We start from the raw sequence: 16,122 nt of genomic DNA on the forward strand, positions 1-16,122 counted from the left end.
TTGTCAAACCAACATGAGACAGATTTTATTTCTTATTCGTAAATGATTGTAGTTTTGTGATCAAATGGTGCGTTAACCATGGGGCAACATTTATACTGATGCAAATGTGATGAAGATGGTGATAAAAATGATGACGACGACGATGGCAAATTAAATTGAGTTTATTCAAGATTGAAAAATTGACATATCAAACTTATTTCACCAAATGCTTGATTTCTATTTCATGGATTCTTAAATAATCTTGCCCCAAATCACCATTTAATCAGCTGATCTAGTAAATCCACCATGCCCAAGCTACCTTTAATATCACCAGCTAAAGGTTTATACTACCTGTATAAGTCTGGATCCTCTACCGGGATCCAACATTTTGATAATGCAGTATTGTATGATTATGACCACTAGAATGAAAACTAAATGTTCCACTGTTTATTCTAGCTAGATCAGATGTAAAACCTGTTGTAAGATCACACCAAACCTTTGTTCTTATTATATCTAACTCTAAGACCCAGACAAAGACTACTCTCGTTTAAAGGTGAATATCGAAGCGTGAACTTGGAATACCCACAATTTATGAACTTTTACGAAATATAAACTTTTTTCTTCGAAAATTATATTACTTTTCGGTTTTCTATCGTGAACTTCGAAATTTAAAATTGTCAGATTGTATAGATACCATATTAAGCTATAATATTGGAATTAATGCATTTCTTCGTTGTTTTGATCATCCTACAGCAACTGGTTTAGAAGGAAGTGTTCGGCTCGTTAATGGCAATAGTGTATACGAAGGCAGGGTTGAGATCTATCATGATGGTGAATGGGGGACCGTTTGTGATGACAGTTGGGATGACTCTGATGCAATAGTTGTTTGTAGACAACTCGGATACTCAACTGACAATGCTCAAGCAAGGACTGATGGTTACTACGGGCAAGGAACTGGTTCCATATATTTGGATGAAGTTAGTTGTCTCGGATACGAAAGCTTTTTAACCCAGTGCAGCAATGACGGATGGGGTGTACATGACTGCGGTCATTCCGAGGATGCTGGAGTTTATTGTGGTGGGTCTGTAGTGAACTACTTAATTATTCTAATAGCGATCCTTCTCTTGTTGTCACTCTTAAGAAGTTCTCAAATTCATATTTAATAAGTAGGCATAGTGGTATGGCTCTGTGGTAGAGTGTCCTCGTCCTTAACGGGAGGTAGTGGATTCCCCGGTCGGGTCATACCAAAGACTTACAAATATTCGACCTTCTGCCTTCTTGCCTGGTGCTCAACGGTTTAGAATGGAGAGGGGTAAATATAACAAGTCATAATGTTATACCGGGCCCGCTTGGAAAATAGCTCATTCGAGCTGAGGTGTCTATATACCCTCGTTGGGTAAATATGAATTATTATTATTATTATTAAATTATTGTTATTATTATCTTCATCATCATGTCGCGTCTGTCATCAGACGTTTTAGATGGCCATAAAGAGTGGTGCCTCAAGGTGGGTAAAGGGGAGGACTGCCGTCACCATTGAAATTTTTGATAGTGAAAAGAAAAGAAATAGGAAGATTAAAAAGGAAAGGAAATCATAATAGAAAGAGGACCAGAAATAGAGGTCTTGTAACTCTTTCCAAATAAATCTGTCATTCAGTTGATAAAAAACAATGCATCAACAAAAGCCAGTGCTGTAGTCAAGGCTAGAACCTCCAAGGCCAAGGCATGGAAACCCAAGGCCAAGGCCGAAGCCTGAAAATCTCAAGGCCAAGGCATTTTAAACTTTCTATATAATCATTGAACAATGAGCCAACAATAATTAGGGGGCAGACATGGACACAGAGGGCAAAATGTATGAAAGGTGTGGGCAAGCGAACTGAGCGAGCAAAAATGTTGACCCTTGTACATGTAAAACAGAGATAATTTCATGAAAGATTTAGACACAATATTAAAATAATAATACCTTTGTACATTCAACACATTACTTTCTAGGCGACTTCCATTGCAATAGTTATTATTACCACGGTCATCTGATCCTGGCATGCCCATTCTTCAACGTATGTCTTTTTCCACTCCCTGGGACAGGGGCGGCAGAACGTACTTTTTTTTTGGGGGGGGGGGGCAAAGCCAAAAAGGGCACCTATACAGACCGATACTTTGCCTCCACCGAATTAGAACAAACCTTAATACTCTTTTTACCTATAAATTACATTGGGGAAGGGGATCAATTACAGGATGGAAGCAGGCTGCAATAATTAATGGGAAGTTGTGATCTTACCATGCGTTTTCATTAGCTAATCTGATATACATGGATAAATCTAGAAATGTTTGCTTAAGAAAATATCTAATCCATATGATTCGCACTTATATTCCATGGCTGTGTATGTCCTGGCATATATATGTTTTACATGGGTAGAATTTATCTTATCAGGATATGACAAAGTTCTCGACCCGCGACGTACGGATGGTTAAATAATACAATAAATGTAATTAATTTGACCGTATCAAAGTGACGACCCCGGATGACAAAGAACTTCTTAGAGGTCTTTGTCTTTTGTGAACGGGACAGCAGTTTCGAACCTGACGAGTCGTTTCTCCAGAGTCGAGGGCGAAACCTCTTTTTTGACAAAGACCTTTTTTGTCATTAAGAGCATTAATAAGCCTGTTCACGGTTGTAAACTGCGCACGAGCAGAAAAAGGTCATTGGAGAAGGTGGCTTTCAAATTCACTGACATAGGCATTTGTGATTTAATGATTATTCATGTATATTTACCACATCCAAGCTGAAGAGTAATAAATAGAGCCTTCATAATCACTGGTATTTGACAGTAGCCTAAACAATAGTCAAATGTGCCAAAGGCAGACAATAAAACAGATTTCCAAACTTTATCCCTGATGTACTATTCTAGTCACCTGGTCTATACAATGCCTTTTGTTCTTATAATTTGAATACTCTACCGGTAAAGCTTACGCAACATCTACATTTGAAAATGATAGTGCTTATCCTAATGAAAAATCACAAAGGTCATTTGAGAAAAGTTGATCATGAGCTAACCGTGAACTGGCTTATTGATAAAACACTTTCCCTGTTCTTGAACTCTCATCCGTACATTGCAGAGCGAAATCTAGCTTACAGTAATATCGTCACCGTCGAGCTTTTTTTAATCATAGTGACACTAGAGTCAATTTTCTTCGAAAGAGTAAAATCTGATGCTGCCAAGATTCCTTTTTTGATTCCATGGTCTTTATTTAAAAAAAAATGTTTAGATGTCTTTACCGTGGAGAAATTAATATTTTTAAAATGATGAGGGAGATCCACCTGAAATTAAATAGAAGAAATAGGGGAAGGAACCTGTGAGGTGAAGAAGGGGGGGGGGGGTGGGTTACAGTAATAAAAAAATAAATTAATTCGTATATTGTACAGTAAAGTCAATACTCAACAGTTCAATTGAATTCCATGGAAATAATTCATATATATATATATATATATATATCTATATATATATATACATATATATATAATCGCTAGAGGGTATTCATTTGTCTCGCAATCTACTATGGTCAACAAGGAAATTCGTGATCACTCTCGCAAAAAGTGTTCACTGGCTTTCTAGGAAATTCGTGATCACTCTCGCAAAAAGTGTTCACTAGCTTACAAGTTCACGAGCTTTCGAGTGCCGCTGCAACTCTTTATCAAGTGACGAAAATTATCTGATGACGTACTCTATTTATACTAATCTCCAGGACCGTACGCACGAACGCGAGAACAATAGGTGGGTATTGATCCGTTGCGTCGGTATGCGGCGCGGCCGGTAATCCGTATATGCAAATAAGCCGGGGGTATATGCAAATACGCCGTGGGTCGGCGATATGCAAATTAGACAAAATTGGCGGGCTCGCTAGTTTCCCGTGGGCGGGGGCTGACTAGCTGAAAATTTTTTTTTTTGCGAGAGTGATCACGAATTTCCTAGAAAGCCAGTGAACACTTTTTGCGAGAGTGATCACGAATTTCCTTGTTGACCATAGTAGATTGCGAGACAAATGAATACCCTCTAGCGATTATTTCAATCCGCAATAATGAACCTATTTAGCATATATATATATATACATAAAACAAATCAAAACGTGATTTAAATTGATTGTGGCAATGTTTCCATTTTCGTTTTAGGCCTTTTTAATCATGCCCTTTTCCCCATTCTATTCTTTATTGCATTCTATTCTGTGTAATTTCCTGTCATTTCTTTTTACTGTACTTGATAATACTTTATTCTTATTTTATTTCATTCCGATGCATTTTATTGAATATGTTTTATCCCATCTGACATTTTATTTTATTCTGGTTTAATGTACTTTATCGTATTCTATTCAAAACTTATTTATCTGATCTTATTCAATTTATTCTCTGGGATAAATGTGAATCCCCGAATTCCAACCATGAGCGATTACACTCTCAGTGGAGAGCACTATTAAGTCAATTATTGGGTGATTATTTTTACATTCTATTTAATGTTTTGACACTGAGCTAGTGCCCATAGAAATATCAACATGATGGAAGCTAAACTTTTCCCTAACAAGCAGTCAATACTGTTTTGATAATTAATAGTCTTTCAGATTACACAAAATAGTACAAACAAGCTCAGACTTTAACGATAAGTTTACACAACTCTCAATAGTAGGCCCTGCACACTGTAATCTGTATCACTCTAAATAATGAGTGTGGTGACTATTCTACTAGAATTACTGTAGGGGCTATTTACTCTTTAATGTCTTTCAAACTAATCAATTATTTGTTCTTATATTGATATATTCTAGTATGTTATTAGTAGGCCTTTGACATGCATGTGTGTGGGTGTGAGAGGGTAGAAGAGGGTGAGGGTGTGTATGTGTATGTGTTTCTGTGCGGTATTAATAAATTAATGTTCGTTATGACTACCTTATATCATGAAAAAATAGGTCTATGTTTAATGTGTGGTTGTTTTTCGAAGGCAGGGACAAAAGGATTTTTTTATTACTCTCTATATTCAATAACGAGAGAAAGCAAAAGGTAGTTGTTAAATCCTTACAATATTCCTGAAATTATACTTGTTTTCTTTTTATGAAGAAAATCATAATTCACAATTAAGATTTTATATCATATTATTCGATGCATATATTCTATACTAAAATTATACTTTTAAGAAATTATTTTAAATATATATAATATATTTGCAACTTAATGCACTGTAAAAACTGTGGTGTTAAAACTGACACCAATTGGTGTTAATAGAGGACCACACCCTGGGGTGTTAAAATAACACCCTAGAGATTGAACATAACACCAAAGAGTGTAAATGTAACAACCATAGGTGTTGTAATAACACCTATAGGTGTAAAACTAACACCACCAATTTAACACCGGTGTAAAATAACTGGTGCGGTCCTCTATGTTTTACCGGTTAACACCACAGTTTTTGCTGTGTGCAAGTGTTATTCTTATAACACCACATTTGATTTCGAATGCACCATGTATATACTCTTACGCTCGTATGCCTACTATTAAATTTTATCATAAATTCTTCTTTTCTTTGCGAACTCCTACAGCGCACAATATGTTATGGTCAATGCATTGTCATTAGGTACTTCTGTCCCGGGTCCGATTCCCGTAGTAGAACTTATCCTAACCTGCAATTTAGAAGGCAATTCAGGCTGACTGTAAACGTGTATTTTTCAAAATTTGCATCGCTCTCTGCATGCATACAATGTAAAAACTAGGATGTCAACCCGCGCCTGATGGTAGCAGTATTGTTGGAGGATCACAGCGGTATCAGGAGTTGAAATTACACCCAAAGCATCGAATGGAATCAGACATTATCTTAAAATTCTTTCATTCAGTCAAAGTGGGAACTTGGATATTTATAGTAATTGCACACATAGTGCAGTTTTCTCGAGGCGGGGAAATGATTTACAAAGGATAGTATGATGGGGAAGAATGTCAAGGTCCTAAGTTCGCATTTTATATTATCTAAAAGGTCGCCTAATGTGTGTGGGGTTTGGAAGTGTCGCCAGTTCATTTTTGAAAGGCAGAATTTCCCAAAATTGAACGTGTTTGCAATATTACCTTGTAGGCACGCTGTCAAAAATAAAACTGTAAAAAACAGTAATTATTACTGGCAGCTGGTACTCGCAAACAGTATGAACTGTTAAATTACGATGCGCTTTAAAAATGCAAAAAAAAGAGAATGGCTAACTATAAAAAACAAACAAAAAAAACCCGCCATTTTAACATTAATTTAACATGGAAATTGCCGGTAATTTACAAATACGAACACTATTTATACGATAAATGCACTGCAATCAACGTAAGAAACACGATAGTTCGTTGGTATTTTTTTCACAAAGATTATTATATTTACTGTGTACTTGTAATTCTACGTTACATATCACTGTATAAATACAATGAATACGTTTGGTTTGTTAAATCATTGTGTCGTCTGCTCCCAAAGGATACACTTTTAAAATGATTTAATGAGTTAAATCGAGCAGTTCCTCCTTGCCTTTAAATGATCATAATTTATTTACTCTTTATACCCTTTAAGCTCTTTTTACGCTATAGTTTAGAACAGTTTTCTATTTTGCTTTAATTTTGCTAGTTCTGAACATAATGTTTAATAACAATTATGTAAAATAATTGTTTGTCACAAGGGAAAGTATATAGCCTAACAATATTATGTTATTAACATTTTATTTTACACAGAAACACCACATTTCATTCTATCGGTGCTTTATATTATGCAGCTTAATGTACTTAAAATCATGTTTGTATAGAATTCCATCGTTGTGTATTCAATGAATATTTTATTCAATACTGATATTGAATCTAAATAAAGTAATCCTAAGTTTGAAATGAATTATGAAGAATAATTATTCATCGAATATTTTTGTAAAATTCAGCAGATAATTTTTCTTAGAGGACAAGTACACCTTAACAAAATTTCGATTTAAATAAATTCCAGCAAACATAGCACTGAAAATTCCATCACATTCAGATGTGAAATAATAAAGTTATGACACTTTAAAGCTTCGATTAATTTCACAAAATTTACATTTCGTATGCACATCCTGGTCAATAATAAAAACTGGACTGCTGATTTCACCCGCTATTATTTTGTATTTCATTATATCAAATATTCTACTTTCTCCTTATTGTCATGTGATACAAAGATTCATTCCTCCCTGAACATATGCAATACCATTGTATTGATTTGTGGTTCGGTCAAGTTGGCCATATTGTGAAATCTGTAAAAGTTTAATACTGGATAGTTAAAAAAAATAGATGACTTATGAGTGAGGGACATCATCGACTCTCTCATTTCGCAAATCAGTTGTGCATACATGTAAATCCTTTTTTTGTGAAAATAAGCGACACTTTTGAATCTCATAACCTTCTTATTTACATCCGATTTTGATGAAACCTTCAAGTTCAACATTATGCTTATTTGATTTTTCCCTATCGATTAAAATGGGGTGGACTTGACCTTTAAGTCCTTTCTTCTGTCTTGCGCAACACATCCTTTACTACGAAGACCTCTTTGTGTGAAAAGCTTTGCATTTATTCAGTAATCATATTTGCATCCGTATGATTTCTTTTGTTCTCTTTTTCTTTCCTGTAATACATATATGTACGCATATAAGAATAAGTCTACTATACTTTCTTCATTTCCAAGGGGGATCCACACTTTACAAGTTTTGCTTTTTAGTGGATCTCCCTCATTTCCATTTATGCTCTATATTATACTGTTTTTCTGGGTTTTTTTTACGAAGTAAGAATGCCCTTCTGTAAAATTGTACTGATTTGTATTACTTTATATTACTTTGTATTATGTTTTGAATGGAAATAAAATAAAATAATTGAATTGAAATTGAAAAGTGTAAATTTGCACATCCAAACATGCACATGGGAAGATTGAGCCCTCATTAATTAGATGTTGCTTTAGAATAAATGTACGACTATTCTAAAATGACTGTAAACGCACCATTATTATTCAATGGCTCAACTTTGAGGCATCAGAGATATCAAATAAAAGTACTAGTACATGAACATTTTCTGCTCAAGGAAGAGACAAAAATAAATCAAGTGTACACGATAGTAAATGTTGAAATGTAATACGATTAGGATTTCAATAATGATTTACCTACTATACGACGCACCACAACATACATGTAGATATTCGAATCAGAGTGAACTTTATTTTGAGAAGGCTCAATAATTAGTTTGAAAATGAATTTGTGCTTGATTAAACTGAAATATCGAAAAAGAACTATTGATTTGAGAAAAACAAAAAGAGGATCACATTAAGATTTTCAGAGAACATTAGGATGGAAAGGGTGAGCGAGAGAAAGAGAGAGGGGGGAGAGCGGGAGATGTTTGTGTTTTAGAATACAGAAACAGAGGAAAATTAATATTCCAAGTTTATACAGAGCAAACAATGCCATGTTTGCACTCCCACGAAACAAATTTGTTCATAATTATAATGATAAAAAGTTACACCAAGATTCCTGACCGCTAGTCTAGGAACAATAGAAACATTGTTTACCTTAGCATTTTTAAATCCCCTAAGAAATCGAAATATTAAATATGTAAGACCTCGGCTTTAGGGTCCTTCGGTTTGAGACAATTTGGAAATTGCTCCCTGGAAATCACATGTGCATCACCAGCATAACACCGTCCTTACATTTGACAATATATCTACCAATGGGGACAAGAGCACTGTATATAAATAAAATTGGGTCGACTACCGAACCTTAAGGCACACCAATCCGATACATTACCCTATATCTGAACTGCAGCATCCTATCCAATGGTATTTCCGGTATTTCTGCAATTCATTTAGCTCTAAATGACAGCAGATTTTTGTTTAAGACTAATATGTAAAATACCTCTTTCAAGAGATTTTTAACGGTCCAAGTTATTTTGGGAAACAAGATCAGAAATATACTTCTTTACAAGAGACGAGGGAGTCAAATCTAGTATATTTATTCCCTAATTCGACTCTCAATTGTGAATAATTTATTTTCAGTCACGCCTCACTATCCTTAAGCACAACCTGTTCACCTGTGAAAGAACTCGGTCAGAGAATTCCAAGCTAGAGTTAGGAATTAAGACACTCCTCTCGCAAGCATTTTTATTGCAAATCGGATACCTATGCTAAGAAAAAAATATATATTAGTTGTAGAAATTAATTTCTTGACAATAGTCTCAACCTCCCTCAACGTCGATATATAAACTTTATTAAATTGCTTTTCTGACTTGGAAATCGGGGAACGTCATGCGTACTATTCAAATCATCAGAAAGTTTCCTAATCTTGATGATAAAGAAATGTTGAAAATGATCTAATAATGAAGCAGTATCAGAAGTAGGAATACTAAAAGAGGGCGTAAGCATAACATTGTTTTCAAATTCGTGAAACAATTCACTGGAGCTATGTCATGTCATTAACTGTCTTTCTTTCTTGCCGTCAATGAATTGCGATTTTAGTAAGAGTCTTCCAGAAGATGACATCAAAATTTGTTGAACGCAATAGATAAATTATAAAGAGATCAATTCATTCCCCTTATTTTGTTGCTCTCGCGGATTTTTCAAGAGCCTCTCATGTGACTAATGATAAATATACCAGAAAAGAAATGATTTTCTTCCAGCATCAAAATAGATCTGAAGTTAAAGTTTCATGAGTGAGTGTTTTTTTGAAAACTATTCTGAAAGCTTCCATCTGTCATGCTTTAGCAATTTGACATTATATCTGTTCAAAACATTACTCGTAGCTATACGGACTTATCGAAGTTTATCGCCTTGCATTTTACTTCTGTCTGATTGCTGTCCACATTAGTCTCATTTCTACAAATCGATATATTTCTTGATCTGGTTTGACTATCCATCTCTCAATCTATCACCTTTCATTCTTCCTCATTTTATCTCTCTTACATTCTCTGCTCTATGTCTCACTCTCTACCTTTCCTCTCGCTGTTTTCTTTTTCTTGTTGTTACTTTTTAACTGTTTGCAAAGTGTGCGCACATACTAGTAGAAGAAAGGTCCAACCAGCACTACCGCTTTCTCGGTGGCGAAGTCTCTTTCAGTTCTCTCGTGCATCAGAGGATTGTCATTTACTGAAAATGGCGTCAAATATCGGCAGTGAAGCGGGTAGCGGCCGCACACTGTGGATAATATTAAGTGCCTTGCTATTGATAAGGCTCGACTGTGTACTTTCCCGTAAGTCAAAAAGTATATTTATATCTATTTTGTATTCGTATCTCTATGATCATAACCATATACATTATTGGAAAATGTATAGGCCTATTACTCTTATGAAAGAGTGGGTCAAAATCTATCATGCCTATGTGTAGACTGAATAAAAGTCGAAATCGGCCTGAATTATGGTAGATTCTCATTGATAATTTGGTTGATATTATCACATTGACAATTGTTGTTTAGACGGATTCATTATGCATCAACACGTTCTAATTCTGTTTTAGAGTAGAGAGAGAGAGAGAGAGAAAGTAATTATATTACATATATATGAAGATCTAACTAGAGTTAATCATTGATATATGTTTTTTGTGAACCTACACAGCAAAAACTGTGGTGTTAACCGGTGTACATAGAGGACCACACCAGTTATTTTACACCGGTGTTAAATTGACAGTGTTAGTTTAACACCGATAGGTGTTATCACAACACATTTGGTGTTATGTTCAATCTCTAGGGTGTAATTTTAACACATCAGGGTGTGGTTCTCTATTAACACCAACTGGTGTCAGTTTTAACACCACAGTTTTTACAGTGTAAGCACTCTGCCATGGATAAGAGCTCTAAATTTCACACTACTTTCTCTCAGACATTTTACTGTCTACTGTATGTCAGAGTTTTGGTGAGAAATGTGGTATTTTACTTTTACGTTACTTTTGAATCTAGTGAGTATATATCGGGAAAAAATAGAGAAATAAAATGGTTTAGGTATGTGGAAGCGACCAATGGGTAATAAAAACGAGATCACGTTAATATCATAACACTATCACAATGATAACACAAATGTAGGGATTATCATACAGAAATATTTAAAAACCTAAGTAAATTCCTGTAATATATTATAATTACCACATATCAGTCATCTTTTCCCCCTTTTCATTCCTTAATGTATCTCTCATGTTAACTAAAATTAAAATATCTTCTTCCATCTTTAACTGTGGGAATGATTCCTCAATGAAAATTACGTTTTCATGTCAGGATGATAGTATTCGACATACCTATAGATTCAGAAGCCTGTGTCAATATGTCTCTTTGGTTGGTAGATATAAATTCAATACTACCAGTATAGGAACCAATATCTGCATGAATATAATATACCGATGTCTATATTTTAGTGTTCAGTTGTTAATACGCTGCCAATGCAGCGAACATATGAAAGCGAAAACCATTGCCATGATTTATCAACAAATATAGTCGTCAACCGAATACACGGCCCTGTGCTACGCCTTGGCGACACACACAAAATTCTATTGATATTATCACGTCAGAGATATAAATAGCAATGATCTAAGGAAAGTTCAAATTCTGTTGGAAGTTATTTTTAAAATTTCCACTCACATCATGATAACAACCACATTTTTAGCTCTCTATTTTCCTCATTCTAATATGTTGTTTTATATGAATTCCTTTTCTATAAGTCGCTCACAACATCCCTCATTTTCCATCTGAGGCCATGCTTTGTACATCACCCCTCCCCTTTTCAAGGTGAAATATATATATATATATATATATATATATATATATATATATATATATATATAATGGTATTCTTTATGTGATATAAACTGCCGGTTATTATCATTATCACTCACATTGATTTTGTTATCATTAACATCAATATATTGTTATACGTTATAAATATCATATCATGAAATCAAGTTAGAAATTTTGATTTTATTCCTTGCCCGCTTCACGAGTTGTCAATATTCTTTTATAAAAAAAAGTGGAAAGTTTTTGTTAACACACCTCCCTCCCTCACACAAACACCCCCACACACACATATATATATATATATATTTCCATAATAAAAATAAAAGTGTACAAAGTAAGCATATTATAATGCAGTGGAGGGGATAACAAAAGTAAAATTACTTATCTAGGTTATCCCCTTACAAAACAACAAGTACACATGAAACATATAAAATTATACATTTCAATGTAATACAACAAAAAATTTCACTAAGTAAATAATTAACAATTAAACATAATCATGTATACACTCACTTTTTGTTTGTTTTGAATAATGTTTTTATTCTGATTTCATGAACAAAAAATTTCAAATTAACATTTCAAATCACATATAATACTTGACATTTTATATTTTCACTTTTTTTTTCACTAACTTAATAAAATCATGAATCATATATATCTTAAAGAAAACAATGAAATCAGTTATTATAAAAATGCTTAAAGACCAAAACTTCCCCCTCCCCTCCCTCCCCCCGCCCCAACACACACACAAACACACACACACCACACACACACACAACACAACACTGTCCAGAAGATCTGCTCACACTCATCATAAATAAATCACACTCATCATAAATAAATCACTCATCATAAATAAATCAAACACACACACACCATCGCACACACACTTTATACACATGCAGGAAAATCCTATCTTTTATCGCGCTGTAACACACACACACACAAATATATATATATAATATTGTTATATAGTTTAAGCATCATTTCATTTTAATTAATATGACATTTGCGGTATCTGACAGAATGAATAATAAAGAAAAGGAAAAAAGTAGAGGTACTCCGTGAACGGCGCTTTCATATTTATATATGCGCGCATATCATATTTGTTGGAACTTAAATAATGTTCTTGAGATCTAAGAATTCACCCAAGTCTTTTAATGCCATGATGTAGCTGCAGTAAGTTTTTAGAAAAAAAAAGATTGCTGACCGAAACTCATCTATTACGATGATACACAGTGTTATGTGAAAACCGTACATTTTTGTCTCTTGCTTTAAAGTTCCAAGTGATGGGGATATCCGACTTGCAAATGGTTCCAGACCACACGAAGGGCGTGTCGAGATCTACCACGATAGCCAATGGGGGACAATATGTGATGACGGCTGGACTGGTACTGACGCAAGTGTAGTTTGTCGACAACTTGGATATAGTGGTGGCTTTGCCAGGACGAATCTCCAATTCGGATCTGGATTTGGACCAATATGGCTTGATGACGTTGCTTGTTCTGGATTTGAATCAAGGCTGGAAGACTGTTTGAATTCTGGATGGAACAACCACAACTGCGTGCATTCCGAAGATGCAGGTGTGTCATGCACTGGTAAGTGAATACAAACTAGGCAAAGTGGTTGTTCATTTGTCTGTCTGAGCAACATTACCAAGTAAACACCCGATGACAGATGTTATTTCTTTTTTCAAAAGTTTCAATAGTTCTTAGGTGATTGTAGTTATCTCATCAATAGTCGCGTTCTATTACCACATAGAAAGTTGACAAAGGTGACACTGATCTATGCACTGATGGTGTTGTTGGTGGTAATGGTCATGATGGTGGTGGTGATGATGGTGCTGATGATGATAATGTTAATGATGGCGAAGACGGAGATGACAACGACGACGATGACGATGATGATGATGATGGCGATGATCATGATGGCGATGTCGATGATAATAATTATTAAATTCTTCTTCTACATATACACCATCTAGCCATCGAAGGGGATATCACCCTGGTCGATCTAAATGGCAACTCAAATATACTCGAAGGCAGAGTTGAGATCTTCTATAATGGTGATTGGGGGACTATCTGTGATGATGATTGGGGTAACTCGGATGCTAGGGTAGTTTGTCGACAGCTTGGGTACGTTCTTGGTGAAGGTGAAGCAAAGAGTGGCGGTTCATACGGAGTAGGATCCGGCCCTATACACTTGGATGGAATGGATTGTTCTGGATTTGAATCCGTCTTGACACAGTGCGACAACAATGGCTGGGGCATTCATAACTGTATTCATAGTGAGGATGCTGGTGTAGATTGCTCTGGTAAGTTGAAAAATAAGTGTTTATGGACATATATTAATGATGCTGTTCGTAATGATAATGATGACGATAATAATTATTAGAGTGAGGAAGGTGACGATAATAACAATATATAAAAAACAATGATATATAATAATTATAATTATTATATTAAGGATTGTCATCATTAATGTCATCTCCATAGTAGTAAAAATAATTAATGATTCATATTATACAGGGCGAACATCAGCAGTTATTTAAAAGTATTGAATGTATACATGTTCGTGTATATTGATTAATAAATTTGTGTTAAGTGAAAGGAATGCTCCGGGCTGAGAATATTTATATCTAAATAAATAGATTAAAATTCACAAAGCAAAATGCTGAAAATTTCATCAAAGTCAGATAACAAATAACAAAATTATTGGATTTTTTAGTTAAGCAATATTTTGTGAAAATAGTTTTATGCACGTCGTCATGAATATCCATTGGGTTAGCTGATGATGTCACATCCCTATATTCCCTTTTCTTATGTTATTATATGAAATCATAATTGTTTCACTTGTCCATACATGTGTAAATGATGTGTCTGCGTTATGATGAAATAAGTATACAGCAATGAATAACTAATGCTCTTTAATCAGTAGTCAGTCCAATTGTTTGTTCTTGGTATAATTTTTTTTAATATACCTGATTTCATATAATAAATTACAAAAGAACAAAAGGGGATATGACATCAACAGCCCACCTACTGAATATTCACGAAGACATGCCTAGAACTGTTTCACCGGAATAAAGCAAATATTTAAAATTCAGTAACTTCTTTACTTGTTATTCGATTTTGATCATATTTTTGCATTTTGCTCTGTGAATTTTACTCTATTTATTGAAATATAAATATCTTTAGCCTGGAGCATCCCTTTAAAAGGAGGTGTACATCCCATGTTTGTTTTCTCCGTCTAACGGTCTCACTATTCATCACATTATAGTTACAAACTCTTTTCGTGCATAAAATTCCCAAGATGATATCCGAGAAAGGACAACAATGTTTTGATATGTTTCAGTGGTCCTATTTGGGATAATTTTCAAAGCAACATTCGTTCATGTCCTTAAAAACAATTATTAAAAAGTAAATGTATTTATTTTCCCCCCATTAATATCACGAGTGCAGCGGCGTAACAGGGATCGGTGGCCAAGGGGGGCAAGAGCCAAAAATTTCCCGGTCATATAGCATACTGTACCGTAATCTCGTACTAGTGTGAGTGGGTCATAATGGTATGAACAGGCGTAATGGTGTAATGAGGCGACTATTTTGATAAGGCCAGATATTGCGTATCGGGCAGAATTTATCTTTTAAAAAAATGTTGCGAGCATGCGAAGCAAGCGAGCAAAAATTTTGACATTTTTAAATACAAAAAGTCAATGTTGTGATAGATTTTGACATGATATCCAGAGAATCATTTCAATCTTCTCTCTTTCCATTCCTTTTTTGTGGTCTGTACGCCACTGTGAACAGGAATTTTGCGGCAGTAGCGTGAAGAGTAAAAAAAAAAAAAAAAAACAGGGGCGCAGTATGGCGCATGTACTAAAAAGCTGTTTAATATAAATCCCGAGCGAGCAAAGCGAGCGAGAAAAAAAAATCATTTTTTTATGAGAATCTAACTCTGCTATATTTTTTGACATTATATACTCAGTAAATAAAATCATAGTCCTACACTTTTTCTATGTTTTTTTTCCCTCTTTTTTGTTGCAGAAGTTTTAGGGGCCATGGCCCAACCCTTCCATACTTGTGGTTGGGGTCCTGGGCGGAGCCCCCGGAACTTCTTGATATCAAATCCATTTAAACCCCGCAGACTGCCGCTATATCGCGGGTATATACAGGATATAGCTTTTACATAACACATTCATTCAACCCAGTCTGCTAGTTGCTTAATGAACCAAATATTTTGAGGGGGCAAAACATAGCGATGTGGGAAAATTTGTAAAAAGTCGCCAGCGATCAAAGCGAGCGGGAAAAAATAATTGGCTATTGAAATTAAATTCTAATTATGTGATAGATTTTTCCATTATATTCAGCAAAT

General features: G+C 34.8%; 1 protein-coding gene across 2 annotated transcripts in view; it reads left to right on the forward strand.

The window, feature by feature from the left end:
* Positions 1 to 16,122, forward strand: part of LOC129261922 (deleted in malignant brain tumors 1 protein-like) — a 34,875-nt gene that overhangs the window by 8,096 nt on the left and 10,657 nt on the right. The window contains exons 3-5 of one of the 2 annotated variants that reach the window (XM_064099635.1): positions 733 to 1,056; positions 13,032 to 13,349; positions 13,736 to 14,065. In XM_064099635.1, the coding sequence (XP_063955705.1) occupies positions 733 to 1,056; positions 13,032 to 13,349; positions 13,736 to 14,065 (972 nt within the window). Of the gene's footprint in view, positions 1 to 732; positions 1,057 to 7,982; positions 10,225 to 13,031; positions 13,350 to 13,735; positions 14,066 to 16,122 lie in introns of those variants that run through there. The other variant, XM_064099636.1, reaches the window with a different exon arrangement.

The sequence above is a fragment of the Lytechinus pictus genome, chromosome 5 (assembly GCF_037042905.1).
Source record: "Lytechinus pictus isolate F3 Inbred chromosome 5, Lp3.0, whole genome shotgun sequence".
Taxonomy (NCBI): Eukaryota; Metazoa; Echinodermata; class Echinoidea; order Temnopleuroida; family Toxopneustidae; genus Lytechinus; species Lytechinus pictus.